General features: G+C 38.7%; 3 protein-coding genes across 4 annotated transcripts in view; all 3 read left to right on the top strand.

Annotated features, from left to right (window-relative positions):
* stard9 (StAR-related lipid transfer (START) domain containing 9) overlaps positions 1-4573 on the top strand; it is a 78203-nt gene extending 73630 nt beyond the window's left edge. Inside the window, exons 33-34 of the mRNA XM_088925759.1 lie at positions 687-845; positions 1706-4573. Of these exons, the coding sequence (XP_088781885.1) occupies positions 687-845; positions 1706-1807 (261 nt within the window). The 3' untranslated portion in view covers positions 1808-4573. The remainder of the gene's footprint in view (positions 1-686; positions 846-1705) is intronic.
* A 3498-nt stretch (positions 4574-8071) lies between these two features.
* Positions 8072-14180, top strand: churc1 (churchill domain containing 1). The gene is made up of 4 exons (XM_088925693.1): positions 8072-8206; positions 8913-9048; positions 9412-9482; positions 11486-14180. The coding sequence occupies exons 1-4, from the start codon at positions 8168-8170 to the stop codon at positions 11576-11578; spliced, it is 339 nt and encodes a 112-aa protein (XP_088781819.1). The 5' UTR covers positions 8072-8167; the 3' UTR covers positions 11579-14180.
* Positions 14181-14707: 527 nt separating this feature from the next.
* The window catches only part of sptb (spectrin, beta, erythrocytic), a 59177-nt gene continuing 49441 nt past the window's right edge, over positions 14708-24443 (top strand). Inside the window, exon 1 of one of the 2 annotated variants that reach the window (XM_088924413.1) lies at positions 14708-14848. The gene's annotated coding sequence lies outside the window, so the exon portion shown is untranslated. The remainder of the gene's footprint in view (positions 14849-24443) is intronic. The other variant, XM_088924412.1, reaches the window with a different exon arrangement.

Here is a 24443-nt window from a genome sequence, read left to right as displayed (position 1 = left end):
TTCAACTTCAGCTTTTTGACTGATGGCCTCACATTCTCCTCAAGTACTCTCTGGTACAATGTGGAATTCATGACGTCTGGCATTGTGGCCAAATAGTTCTACCTTTGTCTCACCCGTCCAGAGCACATTGTTCACATAGCCCTGATCTTCACCTAGGTGTTGTCTCGCAAACTTCAGTCATCCATCTATATTCTTTTTGTGATGTTATAGACCAGGCTGGTCCTGCAACAGTCCAGGAATGGGCTGGTGTGTTTGCTGGTGCTTATTCTACCTCATCTTTTAATACCCTTAATCAGTTTTTTTGTGGCTCCGTTACAGACCACACACTATAAACCCCTATCCTCATTCAGAGCCAGAATGATTTACCAGAGACATGTACAGTAGCTGAAGTTCTGTGATGTGTGTACAGTATATGCACATATGTATACAGTCATTTGTATATACTGTATCTGTGTATTAGCATAGAAAGCTTGAACTCTCCTTGCTGTTGGATTATATACTGTACAAAACACAAAATTAAACTGCTAGGCAGTGAGATTCTTATTACCTTCCCAGTTATAACATGAAGGATGACTGACAACAAGATGGGGCCAGTCAAAGCCATTGCTTTTGTTTCCTGAAAGCCGTAGTACCCTTGGTGTGGCAGAGATGTGTTGCTTCAGAGTGTTCTCACCCCCCCCCCTCAGGAAGGCCAGTTTGTGCTGGCGATGCGCTCCGTATACGATGAGAGCCTGCCCCGGCCTGGCACAGAGATGGTGCGGGGAGAGCTTCTGCCCAGCGCCTGGGTACTGCAGCCCCACACCCGTGGTGGGAAAGAGGTCACCAGGGTCATCTACATGACACAGGTACGCCCTCCCTTTTCCTCCACCCACCACCATATTCGAGCGCTAAATCCAGGATTTCACAGACGTACTCCTGGGTTTCCGTCATGCTAATTCATTCAGTTTCATTCCTGGGGTCTTCTTTCTTAAGAGTGCTGACTTTAGCCACCTGTTAAATCCTGAGGTTGCTGCACTTTGATTTAAATAGGTGCGTGTCACATTTAAAAAATGTCCAAACAATTAGCAGTTGAGAAATGTCAGAAAACCATGTTTGTACTTTTCTCCAAGATCGCATCAGCTAAATGATTGAATAGTGATAATATCACCATGAAATAACAATATTGCTATAACTTCTAGAAACATGTTGTTCAGATAAAGGGTTTACAACTACGGGTTTATTGTATGTGTTTGAAATACGTTGATAAATGCTTCTCAGTGGAATAAAAAGTCAACTGTTTAAAAGTTGTTAAATGCGAGTTTCACTCATCCTGTGACTGAGTAGAAAAATGAAGATCAAAATGAACATTAATTTCAACAGTAGATTTGACAAAAGAATAATTGAACAGCACCAATCAAGGTAAGACTTAAAACAAAACATAAATCAGAATGGACAGTCAAAACCACAGATTATTAGCTAGCTTTTTCCCCCATCCCGTGGGTGAGTTATAGTGGGTGATAGTGCCTCATTTACCTTTGATATTAGCTAAACTTGCCTTTTTTTCCCTAAATCAGTACACAGTACTGACTATGTTAGCGATAACCCTGAGAAATTGGAGTTGTGTGTGAGCTGTACTGTACTTCCAACAGGGTCAGGCTGTTTTTCTCGGACAGAGCCTTGCTTTCATTGCTCAGGATGTATGCTTTTCCTCCCCTATTCTCTGCAGGTCGATCTGGGGACTCCAGTCCTTCCACAGCGCCTGCTGGGCTCAGTGGCCAAGAAGCAGGCGATGGTGATAGCAGATCTGGACAGCTTCTTCTCTTTCTGAGACTGGCAGCTTTCATCCGCAAGCAGGGCTGCCAAGATGGACAAGGAAATCCTCCTAAGTGTGCTTGCATGGTTTGGAGGTTGACCTAAAGGTCAGGAGCCATGTAGTCAAGAAAGTGCTTTTGCATTTACTCTTTAGCTTTCATGATTTGCTACCTATAGAAGCCATAAAGCAGACAGGGATGTGAAGACACTGATCACAAGGCAAAACCATATGATGTGTTTGCCATATGAAATATTAAGCAGATAGTTTCTGTTTATTTTGATCAGAGAGTATACCTTAAACACTTAACTTTCAGTGCTTAGTCATGATGGACAGATAACAACCCATGATAATATATATATAATATGGACAATTGCTCTAGTGGAATTGTTGCATTGCTGTGCCTACTCAGGCTGCTTTAGTCTCTATTTTCCAGCAATCATCTCTGAGGAGGAAAGAAAGAGAACGTTTCAGTGACTGGGAACATTTTCCTCTCAAGCAAAGAGTGCTAAGTTCACAGAGACCAAAAAAAATCCTGGTTTCTATTTCAGTTGTGGTTAGTAGTTTTTAATACTATTTTTAAGCACTGCTGTGTTTAATTCAAGTCAGCAGTACCTTCATTGCAGATATCTAAGATATTGTGGACTGAACATATTGTGCCAAAGATAAGCAAACTCTTGAAAGCACATGGAACACAGATTGTCATACTGGACCTTTCACAAAACATTTTGTTAGAAGTTTAAACCACTAAATATAAACTACATACACTGCAGCTCAGTCTTTAAAGAGAGCTGCGTATAACATCGGCACTTCACTGTGATTTCCTGCTTTACTAGTCTGATGTCCCATTACATGTTTCAAATATGATTTTCTGTTGCTGTTGTAATAAAAAGACTGTGGTGTGCTGCAAAAAACACCTTTGTAGTGAATGAATCAGAAAAGACTGAATTGAAATTCAAACAATAAGTGGTGGAGAACCACACAGTTGCATAGACCTTTTCAGTGAATGACTCAGTTTTGTGCAAACCAGGTTTGCACAGTAAAACAGCTGATATTTACTTTTGAGAATTAATTTCAGAATCCTTATTTATGTGACATGGAAAAATATTTTAAACAAGCTTGAGCAGAAATTAATTAACAGGGAAGTACTGATGACATATATCAGTCCTTCAAGTCTAGTATTCATCTGTGCAAAATGTGCTTTAGAGTCAGCGATTCAATGATTAGGTCAGCAAATAAGCATCGCCAAGAATGTTATATAATTTATCAGACCTAAAAAACTTATTTAAAACTTGAATTTTACCTGAACTGATTATGTATATAAGTATCTGTGTGTTTACATGTATATGTGGTTATTTACTATTTTCATTCACTTATGCAAAAATGTTACGATATTCCTGACACAGCAAGCCTTATTAGAAAATCACTTAAATTCCTATAAATTAACTTTGGTGTTACTTCATTGTCTGACAGGCTTTCACACTTCCTCTTACTGAAACAATTTACCAGCTGCCTTCCTTTTGAGAATATTTTCAGGCATTGTAATATGGAGGGGATACCTGGATATGATATGATTAGCCATACAAATACAAATACGTACAAACTGCTTAATAATCTATATAATAGATTGAGAAACACATTTGTTTAAATCCGTACATAGAATTTGTACATAGTTTTATATTTAACTGACTTCAGGCTTGGAAACATCTACTACTTTGAGAGTAAGTGGTGTTAACAGGACTGTCAGTTCAAAAGACTGCATCCCTGTGCATTTAATATTGCAGGGTTAGAATTTGTGTATGATAGACCAGATTAAGCTTGAGGAACAAATAGGATATACATTATGTACTTTACAGTGCCAGCTACAGGGTTAATATTGTAGCTTCAAAATACACTATACATTTCAATCTGATATGTGCTAATGTTCTGAAAAGGTGTGTCTGGGTTCATTGTTACAACTGTACTTGTACTCACCTCATCTTCTATAGTAAAGCCTTAATTTGTAAATATAATCTTTTATTTGAAGGTGTGTGTATTAAAACAATAGTGAACTGTCTCACTGTGTTACCAATATAGCATCAAACCTGAGGTGAAAACAAGTAGTATATGAAGTATGAACCCCTCCTGACTGTGGAAAAGACATTTGCTTATGGCCTGCAAAGACAAGAACACTGGGCTCTCCCCCTTTGATTGAAAGAGCAGTTTACAATTGCCCGTTGCCACTCTGTGAATTCTGATGTTCGAATACCCTAGATTGACCTAATCTACAAACTGAGGCTGTCACTTTGGCAAAACTGCCATGGAACACTATCGTGCACTACAGTGGCTGAAAGCATAATAGGGATGTGATAGAATAACATGGGACAATGATAAAATATGGAGATCAAACAGTCCAAAAAAAATTCCCCTATTGTTGATTCATTTGAAGGCTGTATGCTACAACACATTAATGTTGACATAACTGGGTTACTCTTGGAACCTAAAATTAATAATTCAAATGAGTTTCCCCTTGGAAGGGATAAATGAAGGCTGATCTCTTTTAAAGAAGGATGTACAGATAGTTTTATTTTTATAAATATATATGTGTGCAAGAATGTTTACAAGTTCAAAATAACAAAGATTATTTATGTGTTGGAGTGTATTTTGTATTTTTTGTATTCTGTTCTGCTTTTTAAAATTCTTATCACAAGCATTTTTGTATTTGCATTTAATATTTTTTAATTTTTTGAAATTATTTATGAACGTATATATTTTTTCCCACAATATATTTGCTTTATTTAAAAATCCTGTGTGCAAGTGTTTTATAATGTATAAAATATCTGCATTATGTTCTTGGCTGTGGTTGTACTTAGGCTCTGTAGTTGAAATGCCTCTAATCCAGTAGCAGTATGCATTTGTCTTTTAAATGAGGAATGAGAAGTTTCAGGATTCTTGTGGTTATTAAAGAGCCTGACAGATTTGTCAAAAAGGTCTTTAAAACATTAACCAATGGAGTCTAAACTGTCTTGTTTGGTAATCATCAGCTTACCTATCAAGCTAATTTCTGAAGTGGGACAAGTGGTTTTTTTTCCAGACCACAACAGCTCTGTAAAGAGGCACCTTATTTTGTGTCCTGAACACTCCTCATAATTCCTACTTGTGTCCTTCTGCCACTGATGGTCTTAAAGACCTCCCTTGCATTGAAAATTGCTATTCAGAATTTTTGTAAAAACACCTAACTTTTTCATGTTAACAATAACAGTGTACACGTTTAAAATATTTTGTGCGAAAACATTTTCAGTAATTCTGACCATCCACCTTCAGAACTGGTGCCAGTTTGGGTTTGAAGTTCTTCTCTGTGTAAACACCAGTTTTGCTGTAATGCCTGTTGTAACTGGATATTTCATTTATCAGATCTTCAGTCAACTTTGGGTTAATCCTTTTTCTCTTTGTCTTTGAGGTACTCCATTACAACAACAATAATGAATAGATTCAGACCTGACAAGTATTTGGCCACAACCGGCTGTGACCAAGTCACATATGATGGTTTGAAATCAGTTTATTCTTCAATCTCCCATCTGACAAAAAAGTGAAAAGCGACATGCTACTCACTTCCATCCATTTCCTAATTGCTTTATCCAGTTCAGGGTCATGTAGGAGCCGCAGCCTATCTTAGCAAGGATACAAAGCAGGATACACCTTGGATGGGACACCAGTCCATCGCAGGGCACACACAGACACATACACACATACTCACACCAGGACCAATTTTCCCAGACCTACTAGTATGTCTTTGGACTGTGGGAAGAAACCAGAGCACCCAGACCAAACTCAAGTGAGCATACAAACTCCACACAGATAGCATGTTTGGAATTGGATCCAGGGCGCCAGTGCTGCGTGGCAGCAATGCTAACCACTCAGCCACTGTGCTACCCCCAACTCAAGTGCAGTGTTTCATTAAAATTACTGAAAGCCTTAAAACTGAACAAAAATGAAAGTTAACATGTCACAGATTGGGCGTGGAATGGTGGTACAGTGAATAGCATTGCTGCCGTGCAGTAATAGGGTCCTGGGATCAATTCTGGACCTGCTATCTGTGTTGAGGTGGTGTGTTCTCCCCGTGTTAGTGTGGGTTTCCTCCAAGTGCTCAGTTTGCCTTCCACTGTCCAAAAAACATACTGGTAATAATAATTGCTTTATGCTTCTATAGCACTTTTCTGGATGCTCCACTCAGAAAGCTTTACAGGTAATGGGGTATTGGGGACTCCCCTCTGCCACCACCAATGTCTAGCCCCACTTGGATGCAGTGGCTGCCAAAGTGCACCTGTACTCTCACCACAGCTATCAGTGGGAAGGAGAGCAGAGTGATGAATCTAATTCATAGATGAGGATTAGAGGTGGAGTGGTAGCACTGTGGCTGGAAGGTTGCCGGTTCAAATACCAAGGCTGGCAGAGGAATCCTACTCCGTTGGGCCCCTGAGCAAGGCCCTTAACCCCAGCTGCTCCAGAGGCGCTGTATAAATGGCTGACCCTGCGCTCTGACTCCAAGCTTCTCTCTCCCTGTCTAAAATTATTAAGAAGCCATGATTGGTAAAGGCCTGTGGGAAATTTGGTCAGCACGTTGGGGATAAGACCTCAACTTTTTTCAAGAAATGCTCTAGGATTTTTAATGACCACATTCAGGACCTTGGTTTTACGTCTCATCCGAAAGACACTGCTATATTTGAGCATAAGGACCCACACAGACTGCAGGGTGAGTGCTACCTACTTGTCCCACAAACACCTATTCCTTAGGTTTCCTCAGAAGTCTCACATCCCAAGTATTGGCCAGGCTCATCCCTACTTAATTTCAGTGGGGTTCCAGTTGGTAGTTGCAGGGTGATATACAGTAGCTGCTGGCTAGTAGATTAATTGGCTTCTGGAAAATTGCTCCTAAGTGTGAGTGGATGCATGTTTATCTATGTGTTTTTGTCTGTCTGCCGATGGACTGGCACCCCATCTGGGGTGCACCCTGCCTTGCACCCCTTGCTTGCTGGGATCAGCTCTGGCTCCCCTGCTCCCCTGATTTGGAAGAAGCGGATAGAAAATAGATTTCACAGATTGCTTTTAGACCTCACGTATATTATGCAGCTACCAACAAAAAGAAATTGGAAGAATCATAAGTACTGCTCTGCATTCTGTGTATAAAAATTTGAACAAAATTTTATTAGGCTGAATAATGGAGCTGTAGAAAAAAAATCCCAAATACCAATCCCTCTTTTCTATTCCAATAAATGGATACCATTCTCCCTGAAATGAAGAACACAACCCTGCCCTATGCACTGGAAAGAGCTGCTCTGTATTTCACAAAATTACATCAGCACCATGACTGTTGTAGCAGTCATTAACTGTGATTAAAGCAGGCAGCATTTTCAGAGAACTCTGTGGTGAAGTACACGTAAAGTTCAATGCAGTTTTTTCAGGCTTTTGACTTGACAGAATTTTACAAGGAAGCTTGCAAAGGATGTGCACTGCCTCTGACCCAATATGGACCCAGGCTGTAAGTACAATTGGTTATTTTCCAGACTGGCAAGAAGATGACCTGACGTCTCATGAGGTGCCTTTTGAGGTGGAACATAGCAATTTGGGGCCAATAGAATATGGCGGGTCACGCTGGTATCATTTGGTAACTAAACCTTTCTGCAAACGGCATGTGATTGAGGGCCCAGGAACTTTGGGAGATCGCTCTAGGACGTGTGTGGAATGACTGGAATGACATCATCTGAGCTACTACAAACTTCAAGCATGCACGGATCAGTTTTCACAGGGGCAGCTGCTGCAGGATTGACCGCATAGCAGAACAGGGCCTGAGGCACAGTCTGGTGTCCTGCTCCTGCATCTTATTTGTTTTCAGCACTAGTGCTGCTACTGTTTCACAAAATAGCTGGTTGTCCATCTGAAGCAAAAGGAACTGAAAACGAAGTGGCAGTGCTCGAGAAACACTATATACTGTATCTCTGTCTAAAACCAATGCAATTCAATTCAAAGATGTTTAGTTTTAAAACTTGGTACAAAATTGAAGCACTACAGTACGCTATGTACCAAAAACATATTCGTATTATTAAAAATAGAATTATAAACAGTACGAACAATAGTGACTATTAGCTGAAGAAATATGCTTATAAGCAAGACTCAAAACAAGGAAAATTTTAGAATTTTCTATTAATTTAAAAAAAATGGTAAATGAATTTTTTTAGAAGGTTGATTCTTTTAAAACGCCTTTTTTGCATCCAGTAAAGAATGAAAACGTCATTGTTCCGCGACAGAGCGGAAGTGGGTGCAGTTCGTGTATAAGTGAACTTCCCAATTAGGAAGAGCAAGTTGAAGTTTAAGTTGTTAGCAATATCTAGTCGATAAAGTATGTGTGCAGGTTGTGTACAGAAGGAATACCCTGACAGGGTAAGAGAAATAGCTTTTTAAAGTTCGTCTGTGGTTAAAACATTTTTAAAGAAATGTTTCAGTGCATGTGTATTGGTTTTTGTTCTCACGGATTTTAGTGTTCACGTCTTTTATTCAGCAATATTCATTAAGGCTCGTATTTTAAAATACATTGAAATTCGGAAACTATAAAGCTCGTACATGTATGTTTACTTTTCCTAAGGTATTTTAAATGGTTGCGATTAACGTACTATACACTCGCAAAGGAGCTCACTTAAATAGAAATCTAAATAATATAGTTTGATAGTTGAAGTAGCACAAAAGATTTTGTAGTGCAATAAAATGAAAACGATTTCTTTCGAAAAAAACACTGCTACTCACATACTACCTTAAGCATTGCTCCTAGACGTTGATTTATACTGATCAAGCCTGTTGTCATTTGCAAAAATTGCTGCACACCTCAGAAATGAAAGATTACTGTGCTACTGTAATATAAATAATTTAAGACAAAAGTACGATAAAGACAGATGAGCTGGGATTCATAGGATTAACTTAATCTTTACACAGCATCATGTTCTTTACATACATCATAGTTCTTTGTTTTGTTGTCAGATTTGAGCAAAACTCCGGAGTATTATACTATTGACTATCTTTGATAAAATTAGTCACCTTTTGAGATATCTCAAAGGATTCAGATTTGCGCACCCTACTTTGCTTTCATTTCCAGGGTAGCACATGTTTAGAAAATGGCTCCTATTTGTTGAATTATGTGGGCTGTGCAAAATGCAACCAGCGGGACTTTGTGATGATCGACAACAGAGTCACAGAAGATGATGATGGAGAAGAAATTGTCACCTATGACCGTGAGTTTATGTCTTTGATGTACATATTGCCCCAGAGAGGAACTGTCTCAGTAGCAGACAGTTTGTGTTGGGGGGAAGAACAATCTGCAGATTTATCCGCAGTTAAATCCCACATGCAGTTACCCTTGTGTAATTTTAAGCAACGGTGAATGGGAGGGGATGAAATTGTGCTGAAACTTATGATAAAATTGATTTTTGTGAACATGAGCAAGTTTCTGGATTTTCTTTTAGTTATTAAATTGTCTTGTATTTACATTTTGCTTTCATCCTAAAAGATCCAAAGATTTTTGCAGGGGCAAAAGGCCTCCCTTCTCCTCCATAATCTCTTGCTCTGTTTTTGTTTTCTCACTCTTGTTTTAACAGATGTGTGTAAAAATTGTCATCACATCGTCGCGAGGCATGAATACACCTTTTCTGTTGTGGATGAATACCAGGTAAGTACCTATTATCTTTCATTCTTTGTGCACACCAGTAATTATGTGAGTGAAAGATATTCTCCAATTTATTAAGTGTAAGAAATGGTTTTCCTTATTTGAACACATATTATTTTTGGCAAGTATAAAGCAATGAACTAAGTAGTTTTAAGAGTGCTGTTACTCTGCTGTTATGTACACACAGAGCACAGAAGAGTCCTGACAGAGAATGTTGTGTATTATACACAGGAGGCTTTTTTTGCATGAAGCCTCATGGGAGTCTAGAGCAAGCTATATTAACAGCCATATTGTGGAAGCTTACACAGTGGTTGCTTTCAAGAAATGGCTGGATGAGATCATTGGATCAGTTACCTATCTACAGCCAAACAAACTAGTTGGGCAGAATGGATCTCACAGTTTTACAGAACCATTCATATGAACTTAAGAAAGGTTACATGTTTTATAAATTTCACTTAACCTAGGTCTGGACTTCTTCATATTCTTAATAAAACTACTGTGTTGAATGTTTATTTCCCTGTCAAATATAAAGAAGTCAAGTAGGTTGACTTTGTTAGTGGGGTTTTTGAATACTTGAATCAGATCCAGTCAAGACTAAAAAGATTAATTTCTTGTAGCTTCTCAGAATTGGATGGGCTTTTAGTTCCAATTTTTTAAGATAAACAACTGAACCAAGTTTCCATGTTATAAATACCCTATATTACAGACCTTAGATCCCTCTTTTCTCCACACCCTAAATCATTGAGCCTAAGAAATATGGCAAAAAGTTTTTAGGTTCGGAAGGTATCTGTTCTTACTTCTCTCTGAATGAAGTCTTACTTATGCATTGTACATTTTCAACACAACACTAGATTTAAGTTCTACACTATATACCAAAACTTGGTTTTGTATTGCTTCCCTACATTGTCTAGAACAGGAGATCTCAGCCTTGGTCCTGGAGACCCACATTAATGCTGATTTCATACCAGCTGAGCGCTGTCCTTAAATGTCCCAACAAGTCACTTGATTGGAAATTTTTCTTACTTGTTAGTGAGTAGAAAATAATGCAGTCTTAATTTAATTATGCAAGACAATAGTTAAAACAGCCTCAAACTGGTTTAGGAAAATAACTCAAGAACTGAAATTATTCTTATTATTGGTCAATTAACAGTTCATTTCTGTAACTGACAGCTCAGCCAGTGAGTAGGTCCCCAGGACCATGGCTGAAAAGCCCTGGATCAGAAGATGAAATTGTCCTCATAGACGCCTAAGTCTTTTCCCAAGATAGCATCTTCTTATATCTGTATTTTGATTCTGCTACAGAACTTGAATGTAAAACTCAACACTTGTGTACATTAAATGCAGTCTGCCAGACGTATACCCAGTCTGAAATTTTAGGTATTTCCAAGTTTCATTTCCAGATTCTACACTGTTTGTTAATCCTTCTATTTTGGTATAATAGTCAAATGTAACCAGTTTACTAACTATACAAGAATTTCTATATTATTATATATTAGGAATATCAGTGGTCCTAGCACATATCCGTGTGTTTCTCCTTTAATTACATCACCCCTAATTTGAGTGTTTTTTCTCCTTAAGTGTACTGTTTTATATTCCTTAATTACCTCTATATCCAAATACATGCGTATGCAAGTTCCTCAAAAAAGATACCTTTTAGCTAACTTTTTGAATCGTACTATCATAGAGATGATCCTCTATTAAAGTTCTAATTCTTATTTCTGTAGTCCTGTATGTGATATACAAGTAATACGTGCAGTACTGGTATGTCATTGCTTGGTTTGGTTTTCTCACCCATGTACGTTCAGTAAACCTTCATAATGAATTCCAGAATGTGCAAACTGGTGAGGTTCTGGGGACATCCTCCTTTTTGTTTCCTGCCCTGTAGCTGCCTTCCCAGGCGAAGTGCCTTGTGTGTGCACCTTGATCTCTCTTCTCAGGTGTTTGTGAGTGTGAGGTGTGACTTGAAGGCGTAGGGCTGACTGCTTTGTGTTCCCTCTGTGCTGTAGGAGTACACCATGCTCTGTATGCTGTGTGGAAAAGCAGAGGATTCTATCAGCGTTCTGCCCGACGACCCCCGGCAGACAGCCCCTCTCTTCTAGAACATCACACAGCGGGAGAACTAGCGGCACATCGTACAGCATACATACATAGCACTCATCCTGCCTATGCTGTACGTGTGTCCTGCTGCATGTCTACAGACAGGTGCCAATAGAGGGCTTCAGTGCACCTAAGTTTTATAATATTTATCTCTGAACGTTGCATTATTAGTGAATTTCCAGGTGAGGTAATAAAGGCCATCTATTATATAATTTGTTTTTGTTTATGGAATTATTTTGCCTGAAGTAGAATATAGAAGTACAGTTGGCTGAATGAAGATTATTAAGACTGACAGTAGCAGTCAGTGGGTTTACATTTGGCAGTCTAACAATACTGTGTTTGTTTGCAGAATTAGTCAAGTGAAATATAGGGAGAAGTCCTGTTTGCAATATTGCAGAAAGAGTTAAATCTTATTACTATTTATTATGAACATACTGTAATCACTGTGTAAAGTCCACTTTTTCAAATGTATCACTGAAGGTCTAGTAAAACATATGCTGGTCTTCTTTTTCCAGTTTCAAAAAAAGTTTTTTTTTTTTAATTTGGGAATTAAAATTGAAAATAAATGTTTGGTAGTGTAATAATTGAAAGCTAAAAGCTAAATCAGAAAGATTACTGTTTATTAACTCATATTTAGCATTGTGTGTACATTGAGAGTGGTGGGACTTTTCTGATTTACAAGAAAATGTCTTTTTATTTTCTTATCGTAATGTATTTTGAAATACTCTTTAAATACAACCCAGGAGCACCACTGAGATTTACTTAACTTTTTAAGTGTTGGTGTTGCATTATTACCAGTGTGGGTGAGGAGAAAGGGTGTTGCTTTTTTGTTTATAAATGGGAATTTGGTAAATGGGGAAAATGTAAGCTTTCATTATATTGTATTATAAGATTATTAAATGATGATGCATAACATATATAACAATATATAATATAAAACCTTATGAATATTAGGTTATGCCTTGTACTGTGAGTTCAATTTAAGTATTATACATGAAAAACTAAGATGAGTTTTGCTGTGAGAAGTGTTGAGAAAACTACTTTAGAATATTTGACTTCTGCTATAAAGACAAAGCAGATAACACATATTCCTAGCCTGGGAGCATCATTGTTTCTGCTTTCCTTTTTAAAGTAAATATTTGTCTTGATGTGTTCTTGGTGCCTGGATTATTAATTGTACATTTGGGCTGATTGTCAAGGTTAACTCATAAGTCAATTGGATTTAAGTTAAAGCTCACTAGGACCAGTATACTTAATTAAACAAATATTAATCATGTATGAAGTGTTGTTTGCCCGTTACTAAAAACCATAGACCAGCTCAGTATTGTCAGAGTGCTGTGCCGAGTTACTTGGCCAAGATATGTACAGTAGATGTTCTGTTTCAATAACTGAACTCTGTAAAAGAAGGTAAGGATTTAATGATAAAATTACTTCTAAATAATCTAATTTAAAATGCATTTAAATAACTTAAAATTAACTGTGGTTAATGTAGAATACTATATTAAAAGTATGAATGCTATGGAATCATGTGGAGACAGTAATTGCTAATACCTTATCAACCTTGAACAGTTTGGTTGAACTTGGTTGAACAGTTCTGATCAGATTTAATTTTGTGCTATGGCATATGACTGCACTCAAACTTTTACATCTTACAGGTATCTGATGATTAAATGTTTGTTGTATAAGGATGAACCTCAGACTCTCCATTTTGACTGTTAAGCCCCATTTTCTTTGCATAACTTTTGTCCCTTGTTTTTAAACAAGGCCTTGGGATCACAAGTGAAGATTCAGGCATACTTTGTTACACAAAGATTTGTAGATGACTGAGAAACGTCTGGCCAGCCATATTGTTGAAGCTGTCGCTCCTTTATGTCAGGAGTCTGTGGTCCTGGTACCATTTTTGGTAATTAATGTGTCTGCAGGTTTTCATTCCAACTCCGTTTTGAATACAAAAACAGCTCATTATTGGCTTAATTGGCAGACTTGAGACCTAAGCTCATCAGGTGGTGGTCTTTAAAGAGACTTGGGGAAAACGCACAAACACATTGGCCTGTAAGAACAAGACCTGGATGCCCTTAAAGGAATTTGAGACTTTTTGAGTTAAAAGAACCCGAGACGGAGACGGGTGTTATTTTTTTCCCATTGCTTTAACATGTTATAACCTGTCTATAAAGTTTTTGTTTGCTGTAAAAGTTACAAATTAATTTTTGAATGGACAGACATTGTGGAGTAGCTACACTGCAGTTTCACTTTGAAACCAGTTAAACCAGGTGTGTTAAATGTGTTCCTGGTGGGATTTTGTTTCACCTGGAATCTGTTACATTGTGGTTATAATTATTTAATTAACTACATTATTGCTAATCAAACCAGGATTGAAGCAGTTTTTGAATTACCTGTACTTTTACTGATGTGTCCTTTTCAGTAACTGTAAAAAAAACCTTGAGCAAAATCCTTAATATGTCTAAAGAAAATAATAACGTTAATTGTTTAATTGACTATTCAAGTGGAACAAACTCCAGAAACACTGACCTGCAGGAAGAGAGTTTCATAGCTTTGTTTTTGACCTTTGCATTATCATATTCTAATTAAATATTTTGTGCCATACATCTTGTTGTGCATTTTTTACCTACTCCATTGACTTTACGTAATTATGAGTAAGCCATTAAACAGCACGTTCCACATGCCCCAGCTTCACTCCTCATACATCACAGATAGCCCTTCTCTCAAACAAAGAGGAACGTGAAAGTAACAGGTGCTTAGTCACGAGTCACTGAAGAAATGAGCGAAATAGCAGTGTACGACTCAGTGATCAGTTAACATGAAAATGCGGAAAAAAGACAAAACACAGTACCGTATATCCAATTCACACTGTTACATTTGAATGGTATATTTTTTTACTCGAGGTGATGTACTGTGTGTTATTAATTTGAAGAATTAATAACCCCCCGACTCTCCGCTCTCTCGCTCTTTCCACTAGCCTGCATTCTGTATCTTTGTGCTGAATGACCGCAGTTCGGAGGTGACATTTCGGTGGGGCTGCGGTGAGTGCCTGCCATTTAAAGGCAGTGCCTATGTTAGGAATGTCTGTCCCCCTGCGCAACCTCTCGCTGTCTTATTTTTATTTTTAACACTGGGCGGGCCGGCGCTTGCGAGAATGCTGTGCGCACTGAGCTCATGCCTGTCATCCCGGAGGGTACTCTTGTCTTCTGCCCCGATGTGAAAGCGGTCTGTACCGATAAAATACGGGAAAATAAGGATTCTGTCAATCACATGTAAGTATCTTACTTTTTTCAGACGGGTATATCCTTATTGACAGAGTTAGAATTGTTAAAAGTAATATTTCGAGTCCAGTGTAAACTCACAGGAAATTCATACTATGCAGGTTAATATTACTACCTAATGTTTAATTATGATAGCTACATGGTTGTGTGTTGGTAGTTTATCATTTTGGTAGTATCAGATTAGTAAAAATAATATCTAAAAATGTAAGTTGTCTGTAAGGTGTGTTGTGGATAGTTGCTAATAGTTCGTACTGCTCTCCATTTGGAAATTCCAGAATTTTGAAATTCGGAATTCCAGATTGTAAAAGTTAACCATGCCCCGTGTTAACAAGATGTTTTTGTGGTTGTTAAAGAAAGGAGTTAAGTAAAATGTTGAAGATATTAACTTCGTAACGAACAAAAGGAATCCGACAGAAAATAACGTTATTTCATTACAGCTTTCCATTGTACACACCTTAATAAGCAAGAACTAAGAGTTGATCTAATGCATTCTTGACCATTTTCTTCTAGATTTAATTGCTTTAACAGTACTGTTTTACGATGGCCAAGTTGCAAAGTCCTAACTGACCAGTTTACAACATATGAAGCGAAAACGTCTTGTCCCTGTTTTATTTGAATTCAAAATAATGCTTCTTTGATATGAAATGTTTTAATATAAGTGTTCTGCTGTATTTCATGGTAAAAATGATTGAATTATATAATTAATTTCTTAGTCCTTTTTCTTATATCCGCCTCTATTAATAACTTTTTAAATAATGTACATCTACGATGTGGATACCTGACTGATGCGTTTTTCCAGTTTAATGCACTTGATATGAAATACATATAAATACATCTATGTGGGTAAGGACCTTTATCAAAAGAAGAAACAAGGATTTTCATTAACAGCGCTAGACAGTTCGGTGTTAAAGTTACAGTAATAGAAAATATTTAGGGATGTTTGAAATACAAGAGCATCACAGTTTACTCTTTCCATAATGTGAACCTATTAACTTTGACATTATGATAGCCTTTGATTAACAGTGTATGAAAGCGGTAATGATTTGGTTTCGAGGACCAAACCATGGCTTGGGAACACCAGAACTGCGAAGCGCTCACGTGAACTTCAACTCCGCACCAAGGCGCACAACACTATAAAACTTCCCCTGCCATCTCGTACAGGTCATCATGCATTGAAAAAATAACCCCTTGATATCGAGGCCCTGATTCATGTGTACATATGTTCTAGGAGTAAGAAACCTACAGTACATTGTTATTAATCGAGAACTGCACCCTTGGCATTTCAGACTGGATGTGAATGGTATTTACTCTTGCACTTTTGTTAATGGAATTTAGCATGACTACATATTTCTATTATGCAGCTTGCTTTTAGCACAGCGTATAAAGTGCATTCAAGGCATAAGGTGCCTCTAAAGCACAGTTACACTCCAACCCTGCTATATTAAGACCACATCTCTAAGAAGCAGAATAGATTTAGGCATTTAGTGTCGACTCTAAATCTGTTCATTTAATGAAGGTATGAGTCTTCTGATAAATGTTAGCTGTTGTCATGCTTCCAAATATTTTTTCTGAGGGAAATATATCAACATCATTACGTTTGACATCATGAGTCAAAAATGATGCATACTGTACCATTAATGATTTTTAATATGGGAAGGTGTTTGTGGTATTTGCTACCTCTTGTTATTCTACAGTTTCTTTAAGTCCTGCATGTTGTGCTGTTGTATTCTAAGTTGTATATTAAGAAGCAATTTTGTCTTTATTATCTTAATTATTTTATAGTTTATAGTTTAACTTTAAGTGAGGTTTTGTTTTACACATTTTGTTTCTTCTGCAGGCTGATAGAAATATGGGCAAACTTACATATAAATTTGATTAAACTGAAAGTTGATAAAATAAGATTAATGACAAACAAGCCCTTGCATACTGAGCCAGTGTACTGGCATACAATAATACAATATACAGTAATATAAGTTTATAATGTTTAGAATGTGTTCAGCATTTGGTAATTTTTTTGTTCCTTTTTCAAGGGGACAGCAATAGAAACTGTCAGTTCCTGAAAATATAAATTATCACACTGCTCACATAGAGACGTACAGCCTTGATGTTTTTACCTTGTGGAAGATCAACTCCCCGTTATGTTTTTGAACACCGTGTCAGACATGTGTGAACTAGGGTTTCAAAACCCGTTTCTAAAGTGTCTTAGTCTTACGGCGGCTCTTAGCAGACCCATTCAGTGGTATCACTGGCACACATTTGCATTGCAAATGTGTCTTTGACGTAAAGTATAACCAGTGGGCGTATGAGAGACTCTCACATCACATGTTCTAATGGAATTCTTACATGTGGAACTCTGCATTTGAAGGGTCTACCTATCTAAAGACTCTCAGACACACTGAGTTTATAAAGGAGGATGTGATAGCGTCCTATATTAAATGTCCTATACTAAATTAAGAACCAAGAATGTGGCTTCTACAACTGCTCTGCAATCTAGCTGTTAGTTTTGCCTCATCCACTTAGGATGCATTTTGTTTTTTTGCTTTTCTTAAATCATGCAATTTTTTAAAGTTAAAAATGTAGTCCTTCTCCATCTCCATCCATGACTGACACCCCAAGTTAGACCTATATTAACAGGGAAATGTTTTTTCTGTGGGATTCAGGCTGTCTGCAATCTTCATGATAGATACTGTAGATATGTTTTGAAGTGATTGTCCATAATCATTTCATTAGACGAGTGTGTATGAAACAGAAATGTTAAAAGAGAATAGAAGGATTTAGTGCAATAGCTGACCTTTTCAATCTCTCATTTTTGGCTTAGTAAATCACAAGCTGTTAGGTTCCAGTTTTGCATGGTTTTAGCTCAGTTGGAATAAGATGAGTTCATTAAAAAGGATACAAATGAGAGTGAGGAAAGATTGCATATACTCTGCATAGGATGGCAAGGGGGTCAGACAGTTGCTTGGGGTATTGCTCTTTATTTTGTAACGCATCAAATGTTCCTAGACTGAAGAAACAATATCATAATAAGTTCAGCCTTATTATTTCCAGACTTAAATTCTTAAATTACTCTCTTGGGGATGAAATATAGTATGTTAAATTAAATTGAATTAAGAAACATGAAGGTGCAATCATAAAATCTTGGTATCTTAATATCCCATAGCCCTGAGATTGTGTCCAGGAATGCTGTAATCAATCTCTCAGTATTGTTAACGTAACTTAAACATTAAAGCTTTATTGATTTCTCGACCCTTGTTAATGGATTTTAGTGCAGTTCATTAATGCTTAACAAAGGTGTGCATTTTGTTATGTGACAATCAGGCTGGAAACCTTTGGATGTGCTTTGATTTAATGTCATAATATAATGCAGGAGATAGATTGGCACTGTATTGCTTTCTTTGAGAAAGTGTTATTATAAGTGTTATGTTTATATAATTATCATAATATTAGTGGGGTAACTGACATACATCCTGAATGCAAAGGCTAGATTTAAGCTGTGGGCTTTTTGAGTCTCTCCTGTAGCTCCACAGACTGTTCTGTGAAAGGACCAGAGGACTTTCTACATGAATCTGAATTTTTGACGTTCTGAAAGGAAGTGAAAGATTCTGGCGCATCCTCAGGAACTTACTGGCTTGTAGTCCACCAAACTCATAGACTTGTATTGACAAGATACTGCCCATAGATGAGTGCCCCTCGGTATAGCTCATTAAGCTAATGGGAAAGTGCGTGAGGCTTTCAAGGTTTTGCACAGAGATATGTAAACACGTGGAAGCTGCCTCCATGACCTCCATGACTCCAGGTCTCTGCACAGATGCTCTTTGGACTCAAAAATGGGTACAAACCGTATGGTAGCCTCAAAACACAAACGCAAATCTGTTCAAAACAGAGCCATTCTAAAGCAGTGAAACCGACCAGTATGAAAAACACAGTACAGGATGTCCTTCCACATTACCCATTAATGTTGGTATCGATTTCTCTTTCTATATGCACTTCAATTGAATAGAGTAGTAATCTGAGATTGCTGTTATTTGTCTGCTAGCACAAAATATAAATTGCCTCAAAACATGAAGTGATTCCAAGTGTTGTTGGATTCTCAGGTGTTTGTTTCCTCAGAGATTAAAGGCACTATTACACGGGAAGCTACTGTTGGTACCTTTATTTTTCAGGTAACTGTAAAAGAGTAAAGCATGCCAATTAAAAATTTTTTGTAATTGCTGCACACGATCCTCAGATCAATTAGCTGCTAACATACAAAGGAACAAATGACTTTTGTAAACTTTTTTATTCTTATTTTAAAGGTAAGAATGGTTATAGCAGTCTTTATCCCAAGATTTAATAAAAAATCTGGTCTGCCTTAAAATTGCAGCTCACATTTGGCATAGGAAGACCATGGGAAAAGGAAAAGGCCAACACTGATCTATTTAATTGAAATTTCTTTTTGGTGACTGGATAGAATTATTTTCTCTGTGCGATTTTAGTTGTGAAGAAAAGGGCTGCAAAAAGTTTGACACATGGTCGATAAGTTACAGGGGGCCAAGGAGTGAACAATGTTTTTCGGTCTGAAATGGAGAGAAACTAGATACAATCAGCGGATGATGTGATCAATATTGCTGTGTCGGGCTCACTAAGGCTCCACCACACGCCAGCACACACACTGGAGCAGAGACACTCTCAGCTCCAGTTTCCCCTCTCCTCCTCTCAAAATATCCTTCTTCCCGTCATTCATTTTCCTGAGGAGTTCCTCCCCTGCTTTACCTCGTGTCTAAGATTCCTGCACAATGCCAGAAGTATTTCTGAACTTATTTTTAAACCTGGTATAGGAACAAGGGCCATATGGATATATGGAAATGAAGTGCAAGGAGACTGAGACTTGAGGGCAGTCACTAGTTTGTGGGGAAAAAAAAACGTTTCAATATATAAGATTATATTGTACACAGAGGTCTTGCATATTGTAAAAGGTGTTTCCATGACCCGTCATAAAAGCATCTTTGTAAGGTTCGTGAAGCAATCTGCTGCTACCATCCAAATGTACAAATTGGGTCCAAAAGGATTGCACATGGTAAAACTCCTCCGTGGTTTTTGCAATCTTAAAATTGTGTTGTGAGCCCTTTGGAGGGACAGGTGGCCCTTTGAAGCCGCCAGTCACCCACTTTTGCGGCAGTGTTGGGGCTTCAGCCAGATGGTGAGAGCAAGCTGTTGAGTTAATGGAAGACAATGGTGATTAGAGGTCATCGATGCGGAATGTCGCAGGCTGGCTCTTTGCGGATTGTTGTTTCTATTTTAGCTGGAATGACATAGGAAGAGCAGGGTTTGTAGAGGGATTAGCTGTAATGTAGCTGTGTGCCAAGGTATTTGAAAGGTGACAGTAATATCCAGACATAAATCCAATCAGGCAGGTTATCTTGTATTGTTGTTATGAATCAGATTATGTTCAGGTGTTATTATACTGTACATGGGACGTGCATGCAAAAGCCTAGGATGGTGAATTGCCGGGTGTTGAGTGTTACATGCAGGTAGCAAAGGCTTTCTTATTTCTTGTATTCTTATGTACTAGACTCCTCCAAATGTATTTATTTTATCTTGAAAGCGACTTACATTTGCACCCATCTGTAGAGTTGGGTATTTTACTGGAGCAACTTGGGTGAAGTGTCTCAGCTGGGATTTGAACAGTTGCAAGCTTCAGAACCCCAACCACTGTGCCACACTGCCACTACAAAAGCGTTTTCATAGAGCTGTAACATTCTCTGGAAAAACCTGCAGGCTGCTGTTGTACTGCAGCTGTACATTACTACTGTTGCCACTCTATCATCTCGCAGAGCATTCTGTTAGATATAAACACATCTGCCATTCCTGCTGTCTGCTCCTTTATTTTTCCCTCTTCCACCCATCACCTCTACAGACGTGTCTCTTAGTCCCATTCAACTTCCTGAGTTCCTGTTGAGCGTTGTAGGCAGATATTACCAGATCTGGTGTGTTTCTGTGATGTTGATTAAATCTTGAAATGGCTTCAAACCAATATGGATCCAGACTAAGACATCTTAAGATTTAACACTGTATCCAGTGCAAATTTTCACCATGGTTTCAAAGGCTCCTATTCTGTGCAAATTTGTGAGATCAGATTCAGATCTGCCCTTTACTTGTGTGTGACATGTTCTCTATACCCTGTTACAGTGGAAGAAAGGGAGTGGCCCAGAAATGAGCCAACATCACTATCTGTAGTATGTCAGCAAACAACCAGGGCGTGTCTGTGAGAGGAGGTGCTTTTTAGACAAGCAGAATTGTCTATAGCCATGAGGCTCACCAGGACAAGTGCACTGAAAATGGATGGATTTCTCTGGGCTTGAAAAGTGCCTATTTTGTATTGTTTAGACTTTATCTTAGTTAACTAAAATTTATTCAAATTCTTTTGTATGAAACATTGCCGACACTAAGCAAAATAATGAAGTTATTTCAAATACGACTTCATCTGCATGGGCCTGGGTGAACTTTGCACAGTTGTTCTTAGTGTGGTATGTAATGACACTGCAAGAGACATCATGATTTAACATAGCAGCTGTGGAGCTATCTATTAAAAACAAAGACTGATTCCAAAACACCACTGACACTGAACAGTGGAGTGTTTGCAATATTTTTCTCGTAACCACAACATCATCGCTCTATTTATTTCCCTGAAACTGCTACTGGCGCATTATGCTTTTAGATTTCATTTTACTGCCTCTGAGATGTTCCATGTTACACAACTGAGATTTGAAACCAAATCCTATGTGCATAGGAATGCACATAGTATAGAGCCAGTAGTGGAGCAGCTCCCAGTATTGCAACTCAAATTAAGTATTGTTTTGTTTTATATAGCCTCTTTTCACACTGGGCACCATGTCACAGTGCTTTATAGAGTCTCCGTCTGAGCTAGTTGAAGGTATTCTAAAATTTGAGGCTTACTACAAGCTTTATAGGAAGCCAAAATTTTAAGTTGAGCTTCAATACAATTAAGAATCTGGTCAGTGAGACCAGGTGTGCCATCAGTCTAGATATGAACAGGGACAGGTTAGAGAGAGCAGTGGGCAGGAGTAAAGGCATCTGGAGCCAGAGAGACCAGGTGTGTCATCAGTGTACTGCAGATATGAACAGGGACAGGGGAAACCTCTTCGTGAGCAGATAGCAGCGAGAATGCCACATAACTAGCCAGTAGCCATATCACCCTGCAACTCACAACTGGCAACCCACTGAAGCTAAGCAGGTGTGAGCCTGGTCAGTACCTGGATGGGAGTCCTCCTGGGAAAAACTAAGGTTGCTGCTGGAAGAGGTGTTAGTGGGGCCAGTAGGGGGCGTTCACCCTGCGGTCCATGTGGGTCCTAATGCCCCAGTATAGTGACGGGGATACTATACCGTAAACAGACGACGTCCTTCAGATGAGATGTAAAACTGAGGTCCTTACTCTCTGTGGTCATTAAAAATCCCAGGGCGTTTCTCGAAAAGAGTAGGGGCCCTTACCAATCATGGCCTCCTATTAATCCCCATCTATGAACTGGCTTCATGACTCTGCTCTCCTCCCCACTAATAGCTGATGTTTGGTGAGCGTTCTGGCGCACTATGGCTGCCGTTGCATCATCCAGGTGGATGCTGCACATTGGTGGTGGTGGAGGGGAGTCCCCATTACCTGTAAAGCGCTTGAGTGGAGTGTCCAGAAAGCGCTATATAAGTATAAGCAATTATTAATTATTATTATAACTAAGTAGCTTCCCCAAAATGTAGCTCTCAGGTCTGTGAGCTGACCAAAATGAGAACTAGTGGAGAGACCTGGTCATTGGCTGAGAGGTCTAATCTGGACCGATATTGTGGCCAATGCAGAGGTTACTGACAAGTAAGGTGCAAGTTTGTGCACCATGGTGCCAGTTAGAATTCTTTCTTTATTACCTGGACCAAGGATCATAGCCTTAGGGTGTGTGTTTGGGTTTTCACCCATCAAGAAAGAAATGTTCTTCAGCATGCATTTTAGGATTAAAAACAGATTGTTTTACATGATATTCTGGATCTTTGCCCAGGAGCTGCAATCTTAGTTCTATAATATTTATTAAGTTGCAGTTATCCGTTGGTAATTAAGAAAGAACTAGACTTTCAAAATGAAGACATTCAAGAGCACTTGAGTACATGCTATGCGTGCTGGTGTTTTGAGGCACTGCCCTGAGTAGCCTGTGGAGTGTTAATGGGGCCGTGTGCTGTGGTCAGATTGAGATGATAATAATAATAATTGCTTACACTTATATAGCGCTTTTCTGGACACTCCACTCAACCACCACCAATGTGCAGTATCCACCTGGATGATGCGACGGCTCACCACACATCAGCTATTAGTGGGGAGGAGAGCAGATGAAGCCAATTCATAGACAGGGATTATTAGGAGGCCATGATTGATAAGGGCCAAGGGGAAATTTTTGGCCAGGACGCCAGGGTTATACCCCTACTCTTTATGAGAAATGCCCTGGGATTTTTAATGACCACAGAGAGTCAGGACCTCGGTTTTACGTCTCATCCGAAGGACGGCGCCTGTTTACAGTAATGTGTCCCCGTCACTATACTGGGGCATTAGGACCCACATAGACTGCAGGGTGAGCACCCCCTGCTGGCCCCACTAACACTACTTCCAGCAGCAACCTTAGTTTTTCCCAGGAGGTCTCCCATCAAGGTACTGACCAGGCTCACACTTGCTTAGCTTCAGTGGGCTGCCAGTTGTGAGTTGCAGGGTGATATGGCTGCTGGTTATGAGATGGATGAGCAGGCTGTAGGTCACTAAAGCCAGTAGGGCAACAAAGTGACTCCTTGCTTTTTTCATTCTTTTTTCTTACCACGGTAACTTCACATTTTAACTGAATTTCCTCATGATTTTACATTAATTTATGTAAGATTACTGTAATTTTATCAGCTGTCGAGGCCGTGACCTATAACAGGGGTCTACAACCCTGTTCCTGGAGCTGCTTTTGTAGGTATCCTTTAGATCAGGGGTGTCTCAATTCTAGTACAGGAGGGCTGGTGTGTGTAGGGTTTCTGTGTCTCTTCAAAGCACCAGCCCCTGAAGAGCTGGGAGAAGCTGATAAATTTGTCCCATTAAGCCATTAATCAAACAGAAACTAGAACCAGGATAGACCATTCTTGCTTTAAGCCATCAATTTCTTAAGGTCTGTAGCAATTTAGCTGTGATCAATTAAGGGGGGGTGTTCAATTAAGTAATTCAGAGATTATTTGGAAAAAAATGAACAACATCCTTAAGCCCTCCAGGACCAGTGTTCCCTCCATTAAAACATTACTTGCTTAATTGACTGATTGCTTCAACAAATATTCCCTCTTTTTGAACAGATGGTTATGTAGGGTGGCCTATAAGAGTAACTGGATTGGGGCTCTCCAGGACCAGGGTGGGAGAACCCCGATTTCTGAACAGACCAGGTTCTTAAAACCTTGCTTGTGCCAAGAGGAAAAATGGGGTCTGCACAATTTTAAACTCTGGCAATAGTTAGGACTGTGATATCAGCACAATTTATTACATTGTGTGCCTTTGTGATATGACTCCTATAAACATTCACAGTGTGAAATCTAT

Source organism: Atractosteus spatula, chromosome 9 (assembly GCF_055471065.1).
Source record: "Atractosteus spatula isolate fAtrSpa1 chromosome 9, fAtrSpa1.hap1, whole genome shotgun sequence".
Classification (NCBI taxonomy): Eukaryota; Metazoa; Chordata; class Actinopteri; order Semionotiformes; family Lepisosteidae; genus Atractosteus; species Atractosteus spatula.
This window is presented reverse-complemented; position numbering and strand designations above follow the sequence as displayed.